The sequence below is a fragment of the Artibeus jamaicensis genome, unplaced genomic scaffold (genome assembly GCF_021234435.1).
Source record: "Artibeus jamaicensis isolate MK-2021 breed Jamaican fruit bat unplaced genomic scaffold, CSHL_Jam_final scaffold_3272, whole genome shotgun sequence".
Classification (NCBI taxonomy): domain Eukaryota; kingdom Metazoa; phylum Chordata; class Mammalia; order Chiroptera; family Phyllostomidae; genus Artibeus; species Artibeus jamaicensis.
This window is the reverse complement of record NW_026522039.1, coordinates 455,108-471,676: the sequence shown is the minus strand read 5'-3', so window position 1 is coordinate 471,676 and position 16,569 is coordinate 455,108. Positions and strand designations below refer to the sequence as shown.

The window sequence follows — 16,569 nt, the reverse complement described above, 5'->3', positions numbered from 1 at the left end:
GGCCTGCAACCCAGGGACGTGCCCTGACTGGGAATCGAACCGCAATTGTCTGGTTCGCAGTCCCGTGCTCAATCCACTGAGCTATACCAGCCAGGGTGCTTTTGGCATTGTGTAAGGAAACCCACTCCTGTGTGTAGTTTACTCATACTCTTTTCACTTACTACACTTCTAATCACCCAGTGGGGGGGTACACATCAAGCAATTCTGTGACACAGGCTAGGTATCCTACAATTTAAGTCAATTGTGACCCCATTTAGCTAGAGGTAGCATAGATCCCACAGGTGAAGGACCTGTGCTTCAGACTGGATGTTCCCACAACCCTGTCTTCGGATTCCATAAATTTACTAGAGTGGCTCACAGAGTGCAGAAAAACATTTACTGGCTAGGTCACTACTTATTATAAAGAATATAACTCAGGAACAGCCAGATGGAAGAGATACACAGAGCCAGGCCTGGGAAAAGAACAAGGGGCTTCCCTGCTCTCTGAGCCTACCACTCTCCCTGCACTTCCACCCAGAAGCTCTCCAACCCCACCCTTTTGGGTGTTAGTGTTAGTGGCGGCTTCATCACACAAGCACAATTGATTAAATCACTGGCAGATTCCACCCCCAGCCCTTCTCCCCTCTGAGGTTGGGATGTGGGACTGAAAGTTCCAACCCTCTTATGACTGATTGGTTTTCCTGGTTCAGCCCCAAAAGTCACTCCATTAATATAAAAAAAGACACCTTTATGATTCTCATTACAAGAAATTCCAAGGATTTTAGAAGCTCTGTACCAAATAAGTACAAAACCAAATACATATTTTTATAAATCACAGTATCACAGGTATATACCCAAAGTGGAATTGCTGGGTCATACGGTAATTTCATGTTTAATTTTTCCAGAAATCACCATAGTGTTTTCCTAAGTATCTCAGTCAGGTCAGGCTGCATAACAATCACCATGGTCCAGGCAGTTTAAACAAGAGATATTCATTCTCTCACAGCCCTGGAGGGAGAGGCTGGATGTCCAAGACCAGGATGCCATCAAGGCAGGTTTCTAATGAGGCCTCTCTTCATAGTATGCAGACAGCCCTCTCTCACTCCTGATGGTACTTTTTCTCATAAGGACACCAGTCCTATGGGATCAGGGCCCAACCCATACCACCTCATTCAACCCTAATCACTTTCTAAAAGCCCACCTCCAAATATCGTCACGCTGGGGTTCAAGGATTCCATGAGTGGTTGTGGGGGACACAATTCAGTCTTTGACACAGTGTTTGAACCTTTCATCCCCAGTTGCTTTCTCCCCTCTCCGGGAAACTCTGAGAGCCTGTGTGTTGTCCCTTAACCCACTGTCTCCCCAGGAAACTATAACAAGGAAACTGCAAATGGAAACCAGCCACAAATGCCTGCAATCCCTCCTATGCTGTATCCATCTGCTTCCTACCCTCCCCCGCCATCTGGCTTGCCTGGGCTCCATCACTCACTGTCACTTCCATCCAAGTCCAATGGTCAGAGCCCTTCAAGCGGCCCTGTACTCTCCTATAGTGTGAGGTGAGGGGCAGCCTTGGGGGCTCGTCCACCTCCATTCAACCTCACCACCTTCATGATGTCCACAAGCCAATGGCACCAAGTGGTGCCTGCAGTGCAGGAGCTTCCTCCCAAATTCCAGACCCCATGGCCCTTTTTGGCTCTCCCCGGCATGTTTGATATTCAAACTGTGTGCATAGAAGCCTGACCTCCACAGCTCCCTAGACCCCCACCATTCCAGCACCCAGCAGCCCACCCTTGTGTCCATGAGGTCCCCACTCCCCTCTCTCTCCCCTACCGAGCTCACGGCCCCACACTCCCCTCCAGGCTCATCAGAATCTACTCTGTCCCTCTCTGGCCTCCCACTCCTGTCCCCTCCCCCAGAAGGCCCCCCAAGAGTACTAAACTTGCCCCCATCTCAAAATTAGGCCCAGATGCCAACTCCCAACAAAGCTGCTCTAACCGTCTATGGATGCATTTCTCTAACTTTCTATTTGAAATACTTAACCTACAGAAATTATGAAAGAGTAATAAAATAAACTGTACCACCTACACCCAGTGTGTTAGTGTTGGTAGCTAGATATTAATTAAGAGAGCAAAGGGAACCAGACATTTTTTACACATAATCAACTAGGGAGCTGAATTGGACAATTAGCCTGCTTCATTAGGAAGCTACAGCTTCACACATTCCCCAGGGGACCACTGCATCCTCTGCCCTCGGGACCTAATCCCCCAAACAGGTAGGAAGGATTATTACAGGTCATCAGCCAGAATTACCAAGGGAAGGATAAAACAGTGGGAGAAATTCCTCTACTGAGCGCATACCTAGTAGAAGTCAAGATAGCACAGGGGGAGGTCCCCTCTGAAAGGTTTTCTTAGGCTCTGCCAAGGAAGAAATGCCAATCAACCACAAAGTTAGGCAGTACAGAGCTTTATTGGGGTTTGCGCACCCGGGTGAGGTTCCCCAGTCCGCAAAGTGGGTGGGACCAAAGAAGTCGCACCAAAGCAGGGAATGTGTGTGTGTGTGGGGGGGGGGGGGGTGTATTTTGTCTGGCTCTCTCCGTAGGAGCTGGGGATTGGTCCCCTTTGAACAAAGTGGCAATATAGCATTGGTGGTTCTCCTTAGGCTCAAGTTGCTATGTGGTTATCCATTTTGGCAAAGCCCGTTGTTTCAGCTCCCTGGTTTGAGGTCAGGCATCGTTTCCAGGTTGTCGTTCAGCCGCCATTTTGTCCTACCCCGCCCATCCTGACAGCCTCCAGTTTGAGGCATGCACAGGAGGAACTAAAATGAAGACAAGAAGCAGAGGATAGCCTTGAAAAAGAATCGAATTGGAGCCCTGGCTGGTGTGGCTCAGTGGATTCAGTAACGCCCTGCAAACCAAAGTGTTGCTGGTTCTATTCCCAGCGCACATGCTAAGGTTTTAGGCCAAGTCCTCAGTAGGGGGCACACGAGGGGCAACCACACACTGTTGTTTCTCTCCCTTCCTTTCTCTCTGCCTTCCCCTCTCTCTAAAAATAAATAAGATCTAAAAAAAAATCAAATTGGATGAGTGATGCAGAACCTCAGAAGATCTAGGAAATAAACTGGTTAGGGAAAGAACTCATCAGAAGCCCAGGAAGAATTTGGAAGTTGACAGGTTATTTTGAAAGGGTGCCTGGTTCTTTCCAGCCTGAGATAATATGATTCAAGCTTAACAAAGGGTGTGCTTGCATGCACTCCTCTCTCTCTCTCTCTCTCTCTCTCTCTCTTATTTGGGAACATGCACTCCCCCCATTCATTCTGTGTTCTCTCTCCACAGCATCCATGTGGTCTAGCAGCTGCACAGAGTCCAAGTGCAAGCTGCAAGTGTAAGCCTGGGTATGGCAATGCCGTGGAGTGCAGCCGGGAACACAGATTATGCTAACTAGACTAAGATTTGGCATGGCACAGAACTTTTGGACCCTGGCCTTTGCTCTGGACTTGATGAAGACAAGGCTGGACTTTTTCCTCAGCCAGATGGAGCTGAACCCAGGATAGTATTTTGTGTTTACTTTGACCCTGATAAAATCTTACTACCAAACCTCAACCTCCCATGTATGGGTCCCCAGAAATGCTTTTATCTTGTAACTTTGTGAAAGGGCTATTTCCACTGGCAACAGATTTGTTCATTGTAAATATTTTGCCGTCTGTCTGTCTGTCTCCTTGCTGGTCCTCTGCTCATGTGGCTCCCCCAAACCCCACAAGTCCTGATTTTCCAGTTGAACCAACTGCATGGTGAGGGGCAGGAGCAGCCATTCAAAGTCCCTTGTTCCCCAAGGCCCACAGTCCTCCACCCAGCCAGCTTCCTGGCTGTGGCCAGACAGGCCTGGTATGTGACTCCCCTGGCTGCTGGCCCTTGTGGAGGAGGTCTTCCTCTGCAGGCCGGGCATTCCAAAGGTGACCTAGCACCTCTCTGCCAGTCCCTGAGGACAACATGGTGGAGGGCACATTCCTTCAACCTCATGTCAGCCTGCACCCCAGCCAGCAGAGAAACCAGCTTCGCACCGGCCCTGCCGCAGGAAGGGACAGCAGGCAACCTGGAGCTACCTGGAACCTTCCTGACGCCCAATCCAGCCAAGCCCAGCCTGCTTCACCTCTCAGGCTGTTTAAATGCAAGTCAACTCAGAGGATGTCAAATGAACCTTCCTTTTCCTCCCCACATAACAATGCAGATGTGCCCTGAGACAACATATGCCCAGAGACACATGGTTGCCTCAGTGGATGGAACAGACAGAACCTCCCACTATCCAGGAGTCTGCCAGCCAGCACTGCTCCAGGACCCCTCCTCCAGGAAGCCTCCCTGGGTGTCTGCAACATCCTGGCTAGCCTGACACTAGGGACCCTGACATGTAAGCACTACCCAACTGCTGTCCCTTCTCAGTCCTCACTGCTGCTCCTTATGCCACAGCTCTGGGGGAAGATAGGGCCTGGCCTTGGGAGGTTCCCAGAGAACAGCTGGACACAAATTGCACTCTCCTCCTTGTGAGACCAAAGACTGGAGTCATCAGGAGGAGTGGGGAGCTGGGAGCTGGAAAATGGTGGGTGTGGGGGTCAGACCCTGCTTCCCAGATACTTCTGGGCCAGGGGTGGTTTCCTGTTATTCTCCCCTCATGGCTTCCTTCCTTTCCAAAGGCAGGATAAGGAAGCTGTCCTGTTCTGGGGGTGTCAGATCACCCCCTCCCTGCAGCCCTCTGTGATCCCCCTGAGCCTCCATGGATCTGGCTCTGGCCATGGAAACGGATGAGAATGAGGCAGGAACATGACATGTGACCCTGCCCCAGCTGCTCCCTGGGCTAGCCCTGCCCCAGCTTGGACCTGGGCGGACCCCACGCAGCCTGGGACCCCACCAGGCACCAGGGCTTATTCCACTGGCCTGATCCTGAGCCAGGTCATAGGACAAGGATGGGCCAGGAGGACAGTTCTGTGCTCAGGTTCAGCCTTCATTCTGGTGGCCATCCCAGGTTGGCAGGAAAGCTAAAAGGGCTTTTTTAAGTATCCAAGAGCACAGAGCATCATGCTGAACGGCTGGCTGGACCCCACTCTCAGAGGTGACAGACTGCGCATATTAGACACTGTGTCCAAGTGGGAGATGGCCACCCATGTTAAAGTCAGCTAAGGCACAAGGTGGTTGTGTCACAGCATCAACCATCTTGATGGTTGATGATCTTAGACATGAGATTGTGGATGACACAGAGGCTGGCTTCCCAGGGCTGGGGCAGCCAGTGACAACGGAACCTAAGACACCAGCATCCAAAGCTCACAGAACTGACTGAGCTCCCAAGACAGCAGGTCTGCGCCTGCCTTCTCCCATGCTGACTGCAGGTGTAGCCAGGCACACTGCTCAGGGCAGAGCCCTAATGCCCAGGACTGGGATGGGGCTACATTTAGAGAAGGAACATTTAAAGAGGTAACTAAAGTGAAATGAGGCCACAGGCTGGGCCCTCATCTTATACGACTAGTGTCCTTATAAGAGGAGGACATCAGGACACAGATGCACGCAGAGAGATGACCATGTGAGGACACAGGGAGGAGACAGCCACCCACACACCAAGGAGAGAGGCCGCAGGAGAACCAGCCCTGCCCCAACCTGGGTCCTGGACTTTCAGCCTCCAGGAATGTGAGAAATAAATGTCCTTTTAAGCCCCCAGCCTGTGGTATCTGTTATGCAGCCTGAGCTGACAAGAGACATCTTCCGGAACAGAGCCTCCATTTGTAGCTTCTCTCTCAGCTGGGATACCCTTTAACCAATTCTGGAGAAACAAAAGCAACTTGTTATACACCGAGAAAGATTTATTGCTAGGAATTGGCTTATGCAGTTGTGAGAAGGTCAATGTCTGTTTGACTGTTTGACTGACTCCAGAATGTTCTTCTGCAAGCACAAATCTGCCCAGCACCTCTCTCATTGGCTGGACTTCATGGCTCATTTTCTGATGCATGCTGGGAGTCCCATGCCCCATTCCTCCCACTCCTTGTGGAAACGTTCACCATCAGATGTGGGAAACTGACCTTCAGGGTACAAGCCAGCCTCCTGGACCTGCTGGGTGTGGACTCCTGCCTTTCTTGCTGGCCCTCTCCAGCTATGGCTGTTATGTACCCCAAGTTCCACTGTTCTCCACCCAGATGCCCACCCATCTCCCTGAGGTCCTGAGTCTCTCCAGAGCCCCTTCCGAGAGGACAGCCAGATGCAGGAGGCTGACCTTGGAGCATGGAGGGGCTGTGGACAAAGTACATTCTTTGCATGTGTCCATCACTACCAGCTCTGCCACTTGCTGTGCCCATCCACACCCATGGGAGCCAGGTATGGCTAGACAGCACAGCCCATACACCAGGAGCCCAGCCTTCGTGGTGACGACATGGCTGGCAGAACAGCCCCAAGTCCAGGACTGCTGGTTTCGTGGACCTTCCTCTTTTGGAGAGGTGAGCTGTATACCCCTGCTCTGGATCCAGACTGGCATCACCATCCAGGACTTCCTGAGGCATGGCTTATCCTGGGAGTGGGGCTCCTGTGGGGCAGGTCTCCCCAGGAAGTGCAGCTCTCTTATAGGTGGGGTTCCCCTGGGGGCAGGGCTTGCCTAGGGAGGGGCTCACCTAGGGGCTCAGCCAGTTTGATCCCAGACAGGAGGAATTCAGCTTGCAGTTTACATCTGACCAGAGGCAGGCGGAGGCTAGGGCTGGGGTTCAGCCCTGACTTGGGACTTGGCCCTAGGACAGCAAAGAGGGGGTTGCAGCCAGGAGAGGTTGTCGGGACCTGCCCTGGGCATGAGGGAGGCCGTGAGGCAGCTGAGGTCCCTGAAGTGTAAGCCCCTCCCTATCCTACCCCCAATTCCCTCCTCGCTGGTTCTCTTGCCCACATATGCCCCTGACCAAGCCACCACTGATGGCTCTGGCTGCCATCCAGATCATGCTGGGGCCTGAGATAGCAGTGCCCCTCTGTTTCCTGGGCCTCAGGCTGACCTTGGCTCTAAGTATTAGGGCCTGGCCTGCTCTTTGTTCTTACTGTCTGCAAGCTCGGAGGCCTGGCACAGAGCTGCACCCAAGCATCTCTGAGGAGCTGCTCTCTGGGCGAGCCTGGAGCTTAGCTGTGTACCTGGAGGCCAGTAATGCCACACCACACAAATACATGCATGTGCTTGTACATAGCACATGTGCCACATGCACATACGTAAGCATGCACATCACACACATACATGGTTGTAAACAAAAGTTAGTTTTTTTTATTTTACACTCTTTGTAGGGGAGGCTGTGTCTGAACCAGGAGCCCCAGAGCCCCAGAGCCCCTTCCCCCAGCACACCAAAGCCGCATCCCTGGCCACCACTCTACTGGTCCCAGCAGCAAGGTAGACTGACAGCTTTGCAAAACTTCAAGTCTGTCCCAGAGGAAAAGCCCCAGCCAGGCAGCTGCAAAGTTCAAAGGGTGTGGCCACGTCCACCCCGGCCTTCCAGGACCTCAGCCTAAATGTCTGGGCAGGGACCCCAGGCAGGATGCAGGCTTGACCCTCATTCTCTCTGAGGAGGAGAACAAGCAGCTCATTCACTGGGGCCCAGAGGTCCCAGGAAGGAGGAGGCACAGCCCAGGGCTGCCTCAGTTTCCCTTATGTAGGAAGAAGACTCAGAATTGCTTCTGGCTCTGCAGGAAGCAGCACACAGGCTGGGGGTCAGGGTGCTAGTAAAGCAGCCTCATTGGCTGCTGCAGGGAGTAGGGGACAGCAACTATACTCCCAGCGCCCTGACCAGGCACCCCTGCGCATCACACTTAGGCTGCTGCAGGGGAGCAGAGAAGAGGCCCGGCACTCTGTCCAGAGCCCTTGTCCTGAGGCTCTGGCCCCATCCCAGGGAGGCTCCGAGGGAAGGACTGGGAACCCAGTCCTGAGCAGTTCAAGGTGCCTTTGGATTGGGGTGGGGGGTGGGGCAGTACCCTAGCCACAGTCCGGCTCACCCTCGGCGGGGGTGGGGGGTGGGGCGGTTAGGAGACCCTTCCCGGTTGCCAGGCCCGTCCTCCCCTCTTATCCAGGACAGAGAGGGGGCTTAGGTGGGAAGGGGCAGTGATACCCCAGTGGTCCCCTTCCCCTTCCTGCCTCTCCCGAGGAGGACTGCCAGCCCAGGAGGAGAAGGAAGAGGGGGAGAAGGAGGAGGAAGGGGAGGAAGAGGTGCCCCTGCCTCCAGTGCGCCCAGTCCCCAGCCTTATCCCCAAGTCCCCAAGGGGTGCCTGGCTGGAGGAAAAACTGAAAGCATTGGGGGAGGGGCCTCAGATCCACACGGTGGTCTTCCCCTCCCTGCTGCTGGCACTGCCCTTCTCCGAGTTCGCCCTGGGTTTGGCCCCCAGCGGGCCCTGGCCCCCGCCCGTGCCCCCGGACGTAGCACTGCCTGACCCGGATGCGGACGCGCTGGCCCTCTGGGGCCCCGGGGCAGGCGCAGGGAGGCTGGTGCGGTTACAGTCCCCGAGTGCGTGCTGGGCCCGCAGGGCTCGCAGCGCCAAGCTGGCCAGGTCTGGGTCTCGGGCGTGTGCACGCTCTGCCGCACGCACCACGAGGCTGTAGTCAGGCGGGCAGGCCAAACCAGCGGGCGCGGCGGGCAGCGGGCAGGGCAGCGGGCGCTGGGCGGGGCTGGGAGCGGCGGCGGCCGCGGGGCGACGGGCTCGCACAGCGTCCTGCGCGCTGCCCAGGCCCAGGTGCGCCATCTCGCAGAGGTTGAGCAGCAGGCAGAGGCAGCTGACCACATACATGACCAGCAGGAAGACTGTCTTCTCCGTGGGCCGCGACACGAAGCAGTCCACCACGTGCGGGCAAGGCCGCCGGCTGCACGGGAAGAAGGGCGGCACCTCAAAGCCGTACAGAAGGTACTGGCCCACCAGAAAGGCCACCTCGAACACGGCCCGCGCCACCAGCTGGGCCACGTACACGCGCATCAGGCCTTCGCGCTGGATGCGCCGCCGCCCATCGTGCGGCCCGTTGGGGCCTGAGGACCCCGCCGCCTTGGCGTCCCCACCGGCACCCTTGGCAGCGCTCTCATTCTCCACCTCGTTCTCCTCTCCCAGGCCCTCTGCCGCCCCCTGCACCTCATCTTCCTCGCCCAGGCCCAGCATGGGTTCTTCCTCGCCCAGGTCCATGGGCTGGGACCAGCCCGGGTGGGAGGACGCGGGTAGTGGCAGGGGCTCGGGGGGTGCACGGGGCCCGGGGCTGCAGCGGGGAGCACGACGGCGCTCGAGCTGTGTGGCGCGGGCTAGGCGGTGCACGGCGTATCCAAGGTACATGACGGAGGGCGTGGAGATGACCACAATCTGGAAGACCCAGAAACGCACGTGGGACAGGGGTGCGAAGGCGTCGTAGCAGACATTGTCGCAGCCTGGCTGCCTTGTGTTACAGGTGAACTTGGTCTGCTCATCCGAGTAGATGGACTCGCCTCCTACAGCAGTGAGCACAATACGGAAGATCACCAGCACCGTGAGCCACACCTTGCCCACGAATGTGGAATGGTGGTGGATCTCCTCCAGCAACCGCGTCAGGAAGCTCCAGCTCATGTTGGTCATAGGGGTGGGGAGCGGGAACCTGTGGGCCACAGTAGAGCTCAACCCGGGTGGGGAGGAGGAGGGTGAGAGAGGATGTAGGAGTGGGGGTTGGTTGGGCCAGAGGACAAAGAGCAAAGTTCAGCCCTGGGTCAGAAACACAGAGGAACAGGAGGGTGGGGAGGGGGGATGTGGGACGATGCAGGAATAGAGCTCCATCCAGGGGCAGGAGGAACGCTGGGCAGGAGTCATAACCCTGCAGTGGGGCGCATACTTGGAGAGTGGGGTCTGGGTGGGCAAAGGACAGACCCCACACAGGCAACAGCTGCCTTGCTCCAGCTGACTACTCACCCCTGCAGCCCTCAGGCCCAGCTCTGGGTCCTCTTAGCCTGGAGCAGAGCCTTCCCCTCCTATCCTCCCCTGGCCTCCAAGCCTTAACCATCCTCCACCTCCGGAGACCCCACCCTAGGCCCCCCGAAAGGCACAGGGAATCAATTGGGTGAGCCAACTTTGTGGGATCAACCGGAAATTAGAGGCCAGCCACATGTACCCTCAGTCCCGACCCCCCACAGCCCCCAAGCTGCATGGAGTCCTGTTTCCAGCATGGGGGGAGGGCTCCAGCCTGCCAGCACCCAGTGCTTAACCAAGCCCAGACCCCCCACTCCACAACATGCACTCCCCTTCATGCCCTCCCTTTCATGGGCTCCCTCCAGTCTTCTGCAGTCCCAGCTGGGGGCTGGGTGAGGCCAGGCATCTGTCCAGGATGGAACCGTGTCCAGTGAGGCACACCTGTGACACTCAGAGACAGTCATAGGCTACCCACCACATCCCAGACCAGCTGACCTGAGTGGGCTTGTGCCCAAGAGAAGGGGCTCTTTGGGCAGAGCCAAATGACTGCAACCTGGAGTTTCCAGGGCTGTGCCCCCCAACACCCACCTTCCCTACTCCACAGCCAGGTCCAGTACCTGCTCTTGGACGGTTTGGGAAAAGAGGTCCCTGGGCGCCTGATGCGTCCGGCTCCCTCCCTCCTGGAACCGGCCTGAGAGGCAGTGTGGGCAGGTGTGGGATGGAGAAGCAGAGACTGGCGGGGCTGTGGGCCCTTTTTATGCAGCTGGGCCTCTCCCCTGGGCGGTAGGTGGGGAGGAAGAGGAGGTATCCAGGGTTCCTGGGGAAGTGACCCTACTTCCTCACATCTGAGTACACAGCCGTCTCAGAACTACACATGCAATGCAAACAGATGCACACTCATGTTCACTCACATATTTACAGGTGTACACCCACTCAGACATGTGCACACTCATGCACACAAATACACATTCACATGCAGTTACATGCAAATGTGTGCATATAGGTGTACAATGAACTTACATGTATACAAGTATACACTTATGTGCATACTCTGACATAGAGACATGTACACACGTGCACATACACTCATGTGCATGCACACACAGGGACAGGCTAGCTCAGGCCTGTCCTCCGGGATCACCTCCCTCACTCAGTCTCAGGCAAGGTTCACGGAGGACACCTCAAGGTCTGAGGCCTGCTGCTCTCCCTTGGTGCCCGCACCCACTCCTCCAGGACCTGACATATAGCAGGAGGCTGAGGCCTCCATCACCCCCACAGGAACCCAGAAAGGGTCTGGTAGAGTAGCCCCCACTCCTCTTCCTCCCAATACATGGGGGGCTTTCTCACGGTACAGGCAGACCTGACTTGTGTTTTGAGTGTCAGTATTAACTGGTTCTCTGGGGAAAGCTTTTTTGCCACGCTCAGCAATTCCTGTGGTGGCAATGCTTGGCCCCCCACCAGTGAGATGTGGCAGGGGGCTCTTGAGACTAGTTCTAGCTCAGCGTAGTCAGACCCTTCCCTGGAGATGAGGGAGGGTGCTTTGCCTTGGGGGGCTTATGCAGGTCAACTCAGGGCCACAGAGACTGGACAAGAGGAGAAGCTGGCAGACTGGTGGGCTAGAGTGGTCAGCTGAGAAGCCGTCCTGGGCAGCTGGAGAGGGGAAGGAATGACCCTCCTGTCTCTGTCCCCTCCACACTACGGAGGAGCTCAGCCTTTCAGGCAGGGGCAGAAGCTCTGGCTCTTTGGACCCAGTGCACCTCCATGTGCTTATCCATGTGTATGCAGGGCCTGTGTCTCACATGCAAGTCAGAGCGCAGTCATCTCACAGTCAGGGGCTGGCACTGCTCCACTCTGGCCTGGGAGACTCCTGCCCTGGTCCCAGTGACACACACAGGGAACCTAACAATCACACTTTCAGCTGCTGCTGCCACTGACCTGGCACACTGATCCAGAGAATCAGCCCCAGTACCTCGGGAAATGCACCTGGAGCACCCAGTGGTGCCAGAGAAAGGAAATGGTAGCATGAGCCTCCTCCCCACGCACTGGTGGAGGTGGGCAGGTGGGGCAAAGCGCTGCAGGAGCTCAAGGAAGGAGCTCCCACATGTGTCTGAAGCTGGGTCAGTTTGGGGGATAGAGCGACTCAGGTAGCATATAGATGAGGTTATAGTAGATTATTACCAAGGAATAAACAAGCCCCACTGATACAAATGGTTGACTAAATGAGAAGGATGTTCTAAATAGTTTTTGCAGCCTCTTCCAGGAGAGAAGACCAGCTCCCCATTCCTCAGAGGTGGCTGCCCAGAGTGCCCACCAGGAGGGGACGGTGGAACCCTCGGGTGTGCCAGGCTGAGAGCAGGGGCTTGGCTGCAAACTCAAGAAGGGCCCTGCCCCTGCTGCCACCCATCCTCTCACCCCTAGACCCCAGTCCAGGCCACCAGAAGACAAGTCCCAGGAGGGGCTCCAACAACACACCTGGCCACCAGGACAGTCAAGGGTGTCTTTCACAGGGCTCTAAGGGTCCCAGTGACCCAAGATATGCATGCTACTTGGGGCCTCAGGGACGGGACCCTGGGGGGAGTGAGGACCACATGTCTCACAGGGGAACCTGGGGCAGCAGAGGTCATAGGGAAACTCAGGCATCGGAGGGAAGTGGGCTGTGGAGCTGGCTGCGTTGACTGTGATGAGCATGCCACAGGAAGTGGGGAGGGGGGGTGGTTACAGGAGAACTCCTCCCAGAGTCTGCAACTTCTCTGTAAGCCAGTGTTGTAAAATAAGAACCTCCATTGCAGTAGTCCCTGCCCCATTTCCCTCCACCCCCAGCATATGTGTGTCTCTGTGGAAGCTGCAAGGTTGGAGTAGGGACTGGCTGGTGGCCTGTGCTGGGCTGCAGGGGGCCATTGAGGCTGCTGGGTGGTACCACCACCAGGGCTCAGCAGGCCTGGAGGTGGGAGTGGGTTGTTGGCCTTTCAGGGATCCAGGCCCTGGGGGGTTTGCAGGGACCTTCATCCACAGGGAACCGCGTCCATAGCAAAGTATCAGATCAATTGTAGGTAAGGGCTGCCCAGGGGTCCTGGATGAGGTCTAGTCTGGGGGGGCAGGGACCTGGGTGCCCCTGAGGGTCAGGGCCTGGGAGGGGGCAGGCTTTGGAGGGTCAGCAAGGGTGTTGAGAGAGAGGGGTGACTATTGGGCCAGTATGGGCACAAACAGGCTCCCCGTGACAGCCAGTCATACCCACCAAGAGCCTGGAGGAAGATGCCCAATGGCCTCAGTGGGTGTCAGGATGGCCCATCCTAGGGAGAGCCAGCCTGCCACTCCAGTGCAGACCCAGGGGAGTGGTCTCTCCATGTTTGCAGCTGGGCTCTCCTGCCTCAAGTGCCCCCACAACCAGGTCTGGGCAAAGGCCCTGCAGGGCTGGGAGCCAGGGACGGCCCATTGTCATCCAGCAGTGCAGCAGGGCACAGCCTGGCTACTAGTTTCCTTCCCATCTCTGGCCGGACTTCCTCTCAGCGCCCGAGGGCCGGGGTGTGTGGGACTTCTGCAGTGGGGAGCACTGCAGGCAGGGCCCCAGTGCCCTCCATGCAGCAGGGTCCCTGTGCTGGGAGCCTCTGGGGTCCGGAAAGAGGAGTCTCAGGCAGCTTTCCCCCTCCCTGAGGACAGAGACCCTGCATGCACCCGGCACTGACAGCTTCACCCACAGGTGGATACCCATGAGTACCTCAAAGTGGCTTTGTCCTGGGAGGCTGAAGCCTTAGCAGGAGCCTAGGTCCTTCCCCCACCCACACACCTGCTGAGGGGCCCTGGGGGGCACAGGCCTCAGCAGGCTTGGTGCTTGCCTGCCTACCTCCCAACGGACCTTAGCATTCATCCCAGGTCTCCCCTCAGCTCTGCAGTAATTTCCATGGGGTTCTGTCTTGCCAGGTCCCTCCCTGGGACACTTGACTCCTGTCCTGGAGGTCCCAGTTGTATTTTAACTAGATTCTCTAGCCACCCAGGGCCCAAACCCCAGGCCTAGGGACTGTCTGCCACAAAGGCACTGAAGCTCCTGTGTGCACAACAGCTGCCACCCCCATCCCCCAGCAGCCCAAAGAGGGTTGTAGGCCCTCAGATTAGGCCCCAAAGAACCGGGGCTCTCCATCAAAGCCCTTATCCTCATAAGGCCCACAGGGCCAGCCTCTTTGGTGCCTGGACTCACATTCACATTCCCTTTTGGGAAGCTCCTTCCACACTAGGATGGGGAGGTTCCCCCACCATGTGCTCAGCAGATGCAGGGGGGTGAAGGGACATCTGAGCTGAGGGAAGGGTGAGTGCAACTAAGGTCTCAAGACCCTATTCCCTCCCAGGGATGTAAGGTGACAGTAACTGGGCTTCGAGGGATCCCAAAGAGGCAGAGAACATATTGAGGACTCTGGGGCCCCTCTCCACTGCAGCTGGGACTGGGAAGTGAGGGGAGTTCCTCCTGAAGGGGTGAGGGTGGGCCCAGGGAGAGCTGCCATGGCACAGCCTGGACAGCTCCACTTGCTGGGCCTATGGATTCTCTGGACCTTCTCAGGCACTGCTGGCTCAGGGTAGGGTACAGGGCCCACCACCCAGCCCTGCAGGGGCCCGTGCTCTCCACACCTCCTACTCCTCTTCCCAAACTGCTGTGGGTGAAGCCAATGCAGCCAGCACGCTGCCACCTTTCTCAGCGAAATGGAGCATGCTCACCCCTTTTCTCTACCCACACCCCACCACGTCCACCTGCTCTATCCACCATGGCCCAGCACGCCACAGGCACCAGGCAGACAGGGGAGGCACTCTGCCCTGTGCAGCAGCCCACCACTCCTGAACCAGCAACTGCCCCTTGCTGAGCCCTCTGCCCACTCCCACTCACCTTCCTTCCTCTGGCAACCTAGTCGACTCACCATGTCTGGGCACACTGGGGGCCCCTCCTGAGTCTGTTCTCTCTGCTGACTTGTGGGACCCAGACCTAAAGACCTGTGAGCCATTAAGACTAAAGGAAGGAAGCCCCAGGCCGAGCACAGGCTGGCTGAAGCTGGTCAGGAGCAGTGTGAAGGGCAGAGAAGAGTGCCTCTCCTGGCTTGACTACCCTTGTACTGGGTGAGGCTCCCAGATTTCCCCCAGGTTTGAAGAGCCTGAGGTCCCACCCTCTGGACACATGGCGGCTGCCTGACTAATGTGGGCTGGCCAGTCCTGCACAGCCCAAAGGGCCCCAGCTGCTGTGGAGGTGAGGGCACACACCCCTTCCCTCCAGCTCATCAGCTGGCCTCAGCTCCCACAGCTCTGCCGCCCCCTACTCTTGGACCTTGTGATCCCAGAAGACCCTACTGGTCAGGACCTATTGACAAGCAGTGGGCTTGAGACAGACACCTAGAATGAGATAGATACCTGGCCAGGCTGAAATGGCTGTCATCTTCCGGGGACAGCCATTTCCAGAGAGGCCAGGCCAGCCTGAGACCAAGCCCAGAGGGGAGAGTGACACTGGTCAACCCCACAGGGCACCCCACACCTGGTCCCCTTGACAGCATCCTACCTTTTTCAAGTCAGAAAATGTCTCTGTGAGCCCTTCCACCTGCTGGCTGGTCAGACACTGGCTTCCAAGGGTGTGCGCCCGGCAGTCCTGTACCAGACCCAGGGCCACCTCTCGCCACCAAGCACAATGCAGGGGGAGGGCCTTCAAGGGCCCCATTGTTCCCCTCAAGGCCCAGGGTCTGAATCCCCGATTGTCCCTGCAGTTGTACAGGGCCAAGAGAAGGAAGGGACCTCCTCCAGGCTGCACGGTGGGTTGGGAGGTAGTTGGCTTTGTCTCACCTTTCCTGGGGCCTGCCCAGCGGTGCCCCTTTACTGCCCTGTGCCCAGACCTAACTCCCACCAGGCCTTTGTTTATCTGGGTGTGAGGACAATGCCAGCCTCCTCAACTACTTCTGCTTGGGTTCCCTGCTTCCTCTTGATCCTGTGTCCACTGTCTTGGCCTCACCCCAAGTGCATGGTCTAGGCACAGACCACTGTACCCCAGGGCACCACAGCTGCTCTAGCCCAAGACTAGTGACAAGGGAGGTGTCTTCTCAGACTCCAGGAGCCTGGAGCCCCAACAAAAGCCCTCAGGTCTCCAGAACTGACCTCACTCAGACCACCTGGCCAGCTGGGCTCAGTGGGCTGAGTAAGGCCAAGGGAGCGTATGGCACATGCAGGCTTCTAAGACACCAGGGTCCAGCTCCTGCAGTCTCAGCCTCCCCTTCCAAGTCAACAGCATCTGTCCTTCACCACTCCTCACCTGGCCCAGGGACCAGGAGGAGGGTTGGTTGGGGCAGGATGAGCCCCCAAGGCCTTCTCCAGCCAGCCTCAAAGAGCCTTGAGGAATTAGTGGGAGAGGTATATGCTCCTGGCAGCCCCACCCCCCTCCTCCCACCTGCACCTCAGGGTAGGAAGCAGCCCAGCCCAGGGACCCCCCACTCTGAGAACAGCTCCTGTTTGCTCCTAGACACGCGGAGCTGGGAGGGCTTCCCTTCTGGTCTCTGAGCTGTGGAGCCTGGGGAGTCGTGTGCTGTTGGGGAGCAGCCCCACTGGCCAACATCCCAGAGTAGCAGACACGGAGGACTTGGAGCATGCAGCCCTTCTGTGACTGGTGATTTAGGAGGTGGCCATCAGGAGTGGCAGCACAGCATGAAAAACACAGGGTAAGGGTGGCAATC

At 57.0% G+C, this 16,569-nt stretch overlaps 1 protein-coding gene across 1 annotated transcript; it reads right to left on the bottom strand.

Annotated features, from left to right (window-relative positions):
• Window positions 1–7,258: 7,258 nt before the first annotated feature.
• On the bottom strand, window positions 7,259–9,556 carry GJC2 (gap junction protein gamma 2). The gene has a single exon (XM_037140489.2). The coding sequence runs from the start codon at window positions 9,554–9,556 to the stop codon at window positions 8,276–8,278; it is 1,281 nt and encodes a 426-aa protein (XP_036996384.2). The 3' UTR covers window positions 7,259–8,275.
• Between the last annotated feature and the right edge of the window lie 7,013 nt (window positions 9,557–16,569).

Excerpts from the sequence above, each read along its gene's own strand:
- GJC2 (XM_037140489.2), bottom strand. The coding sequence starts at position 9,556 with ATGACCAACATGAGCTGGAGCTTCCTGACGCGGTTGCTGGAGGAGATC.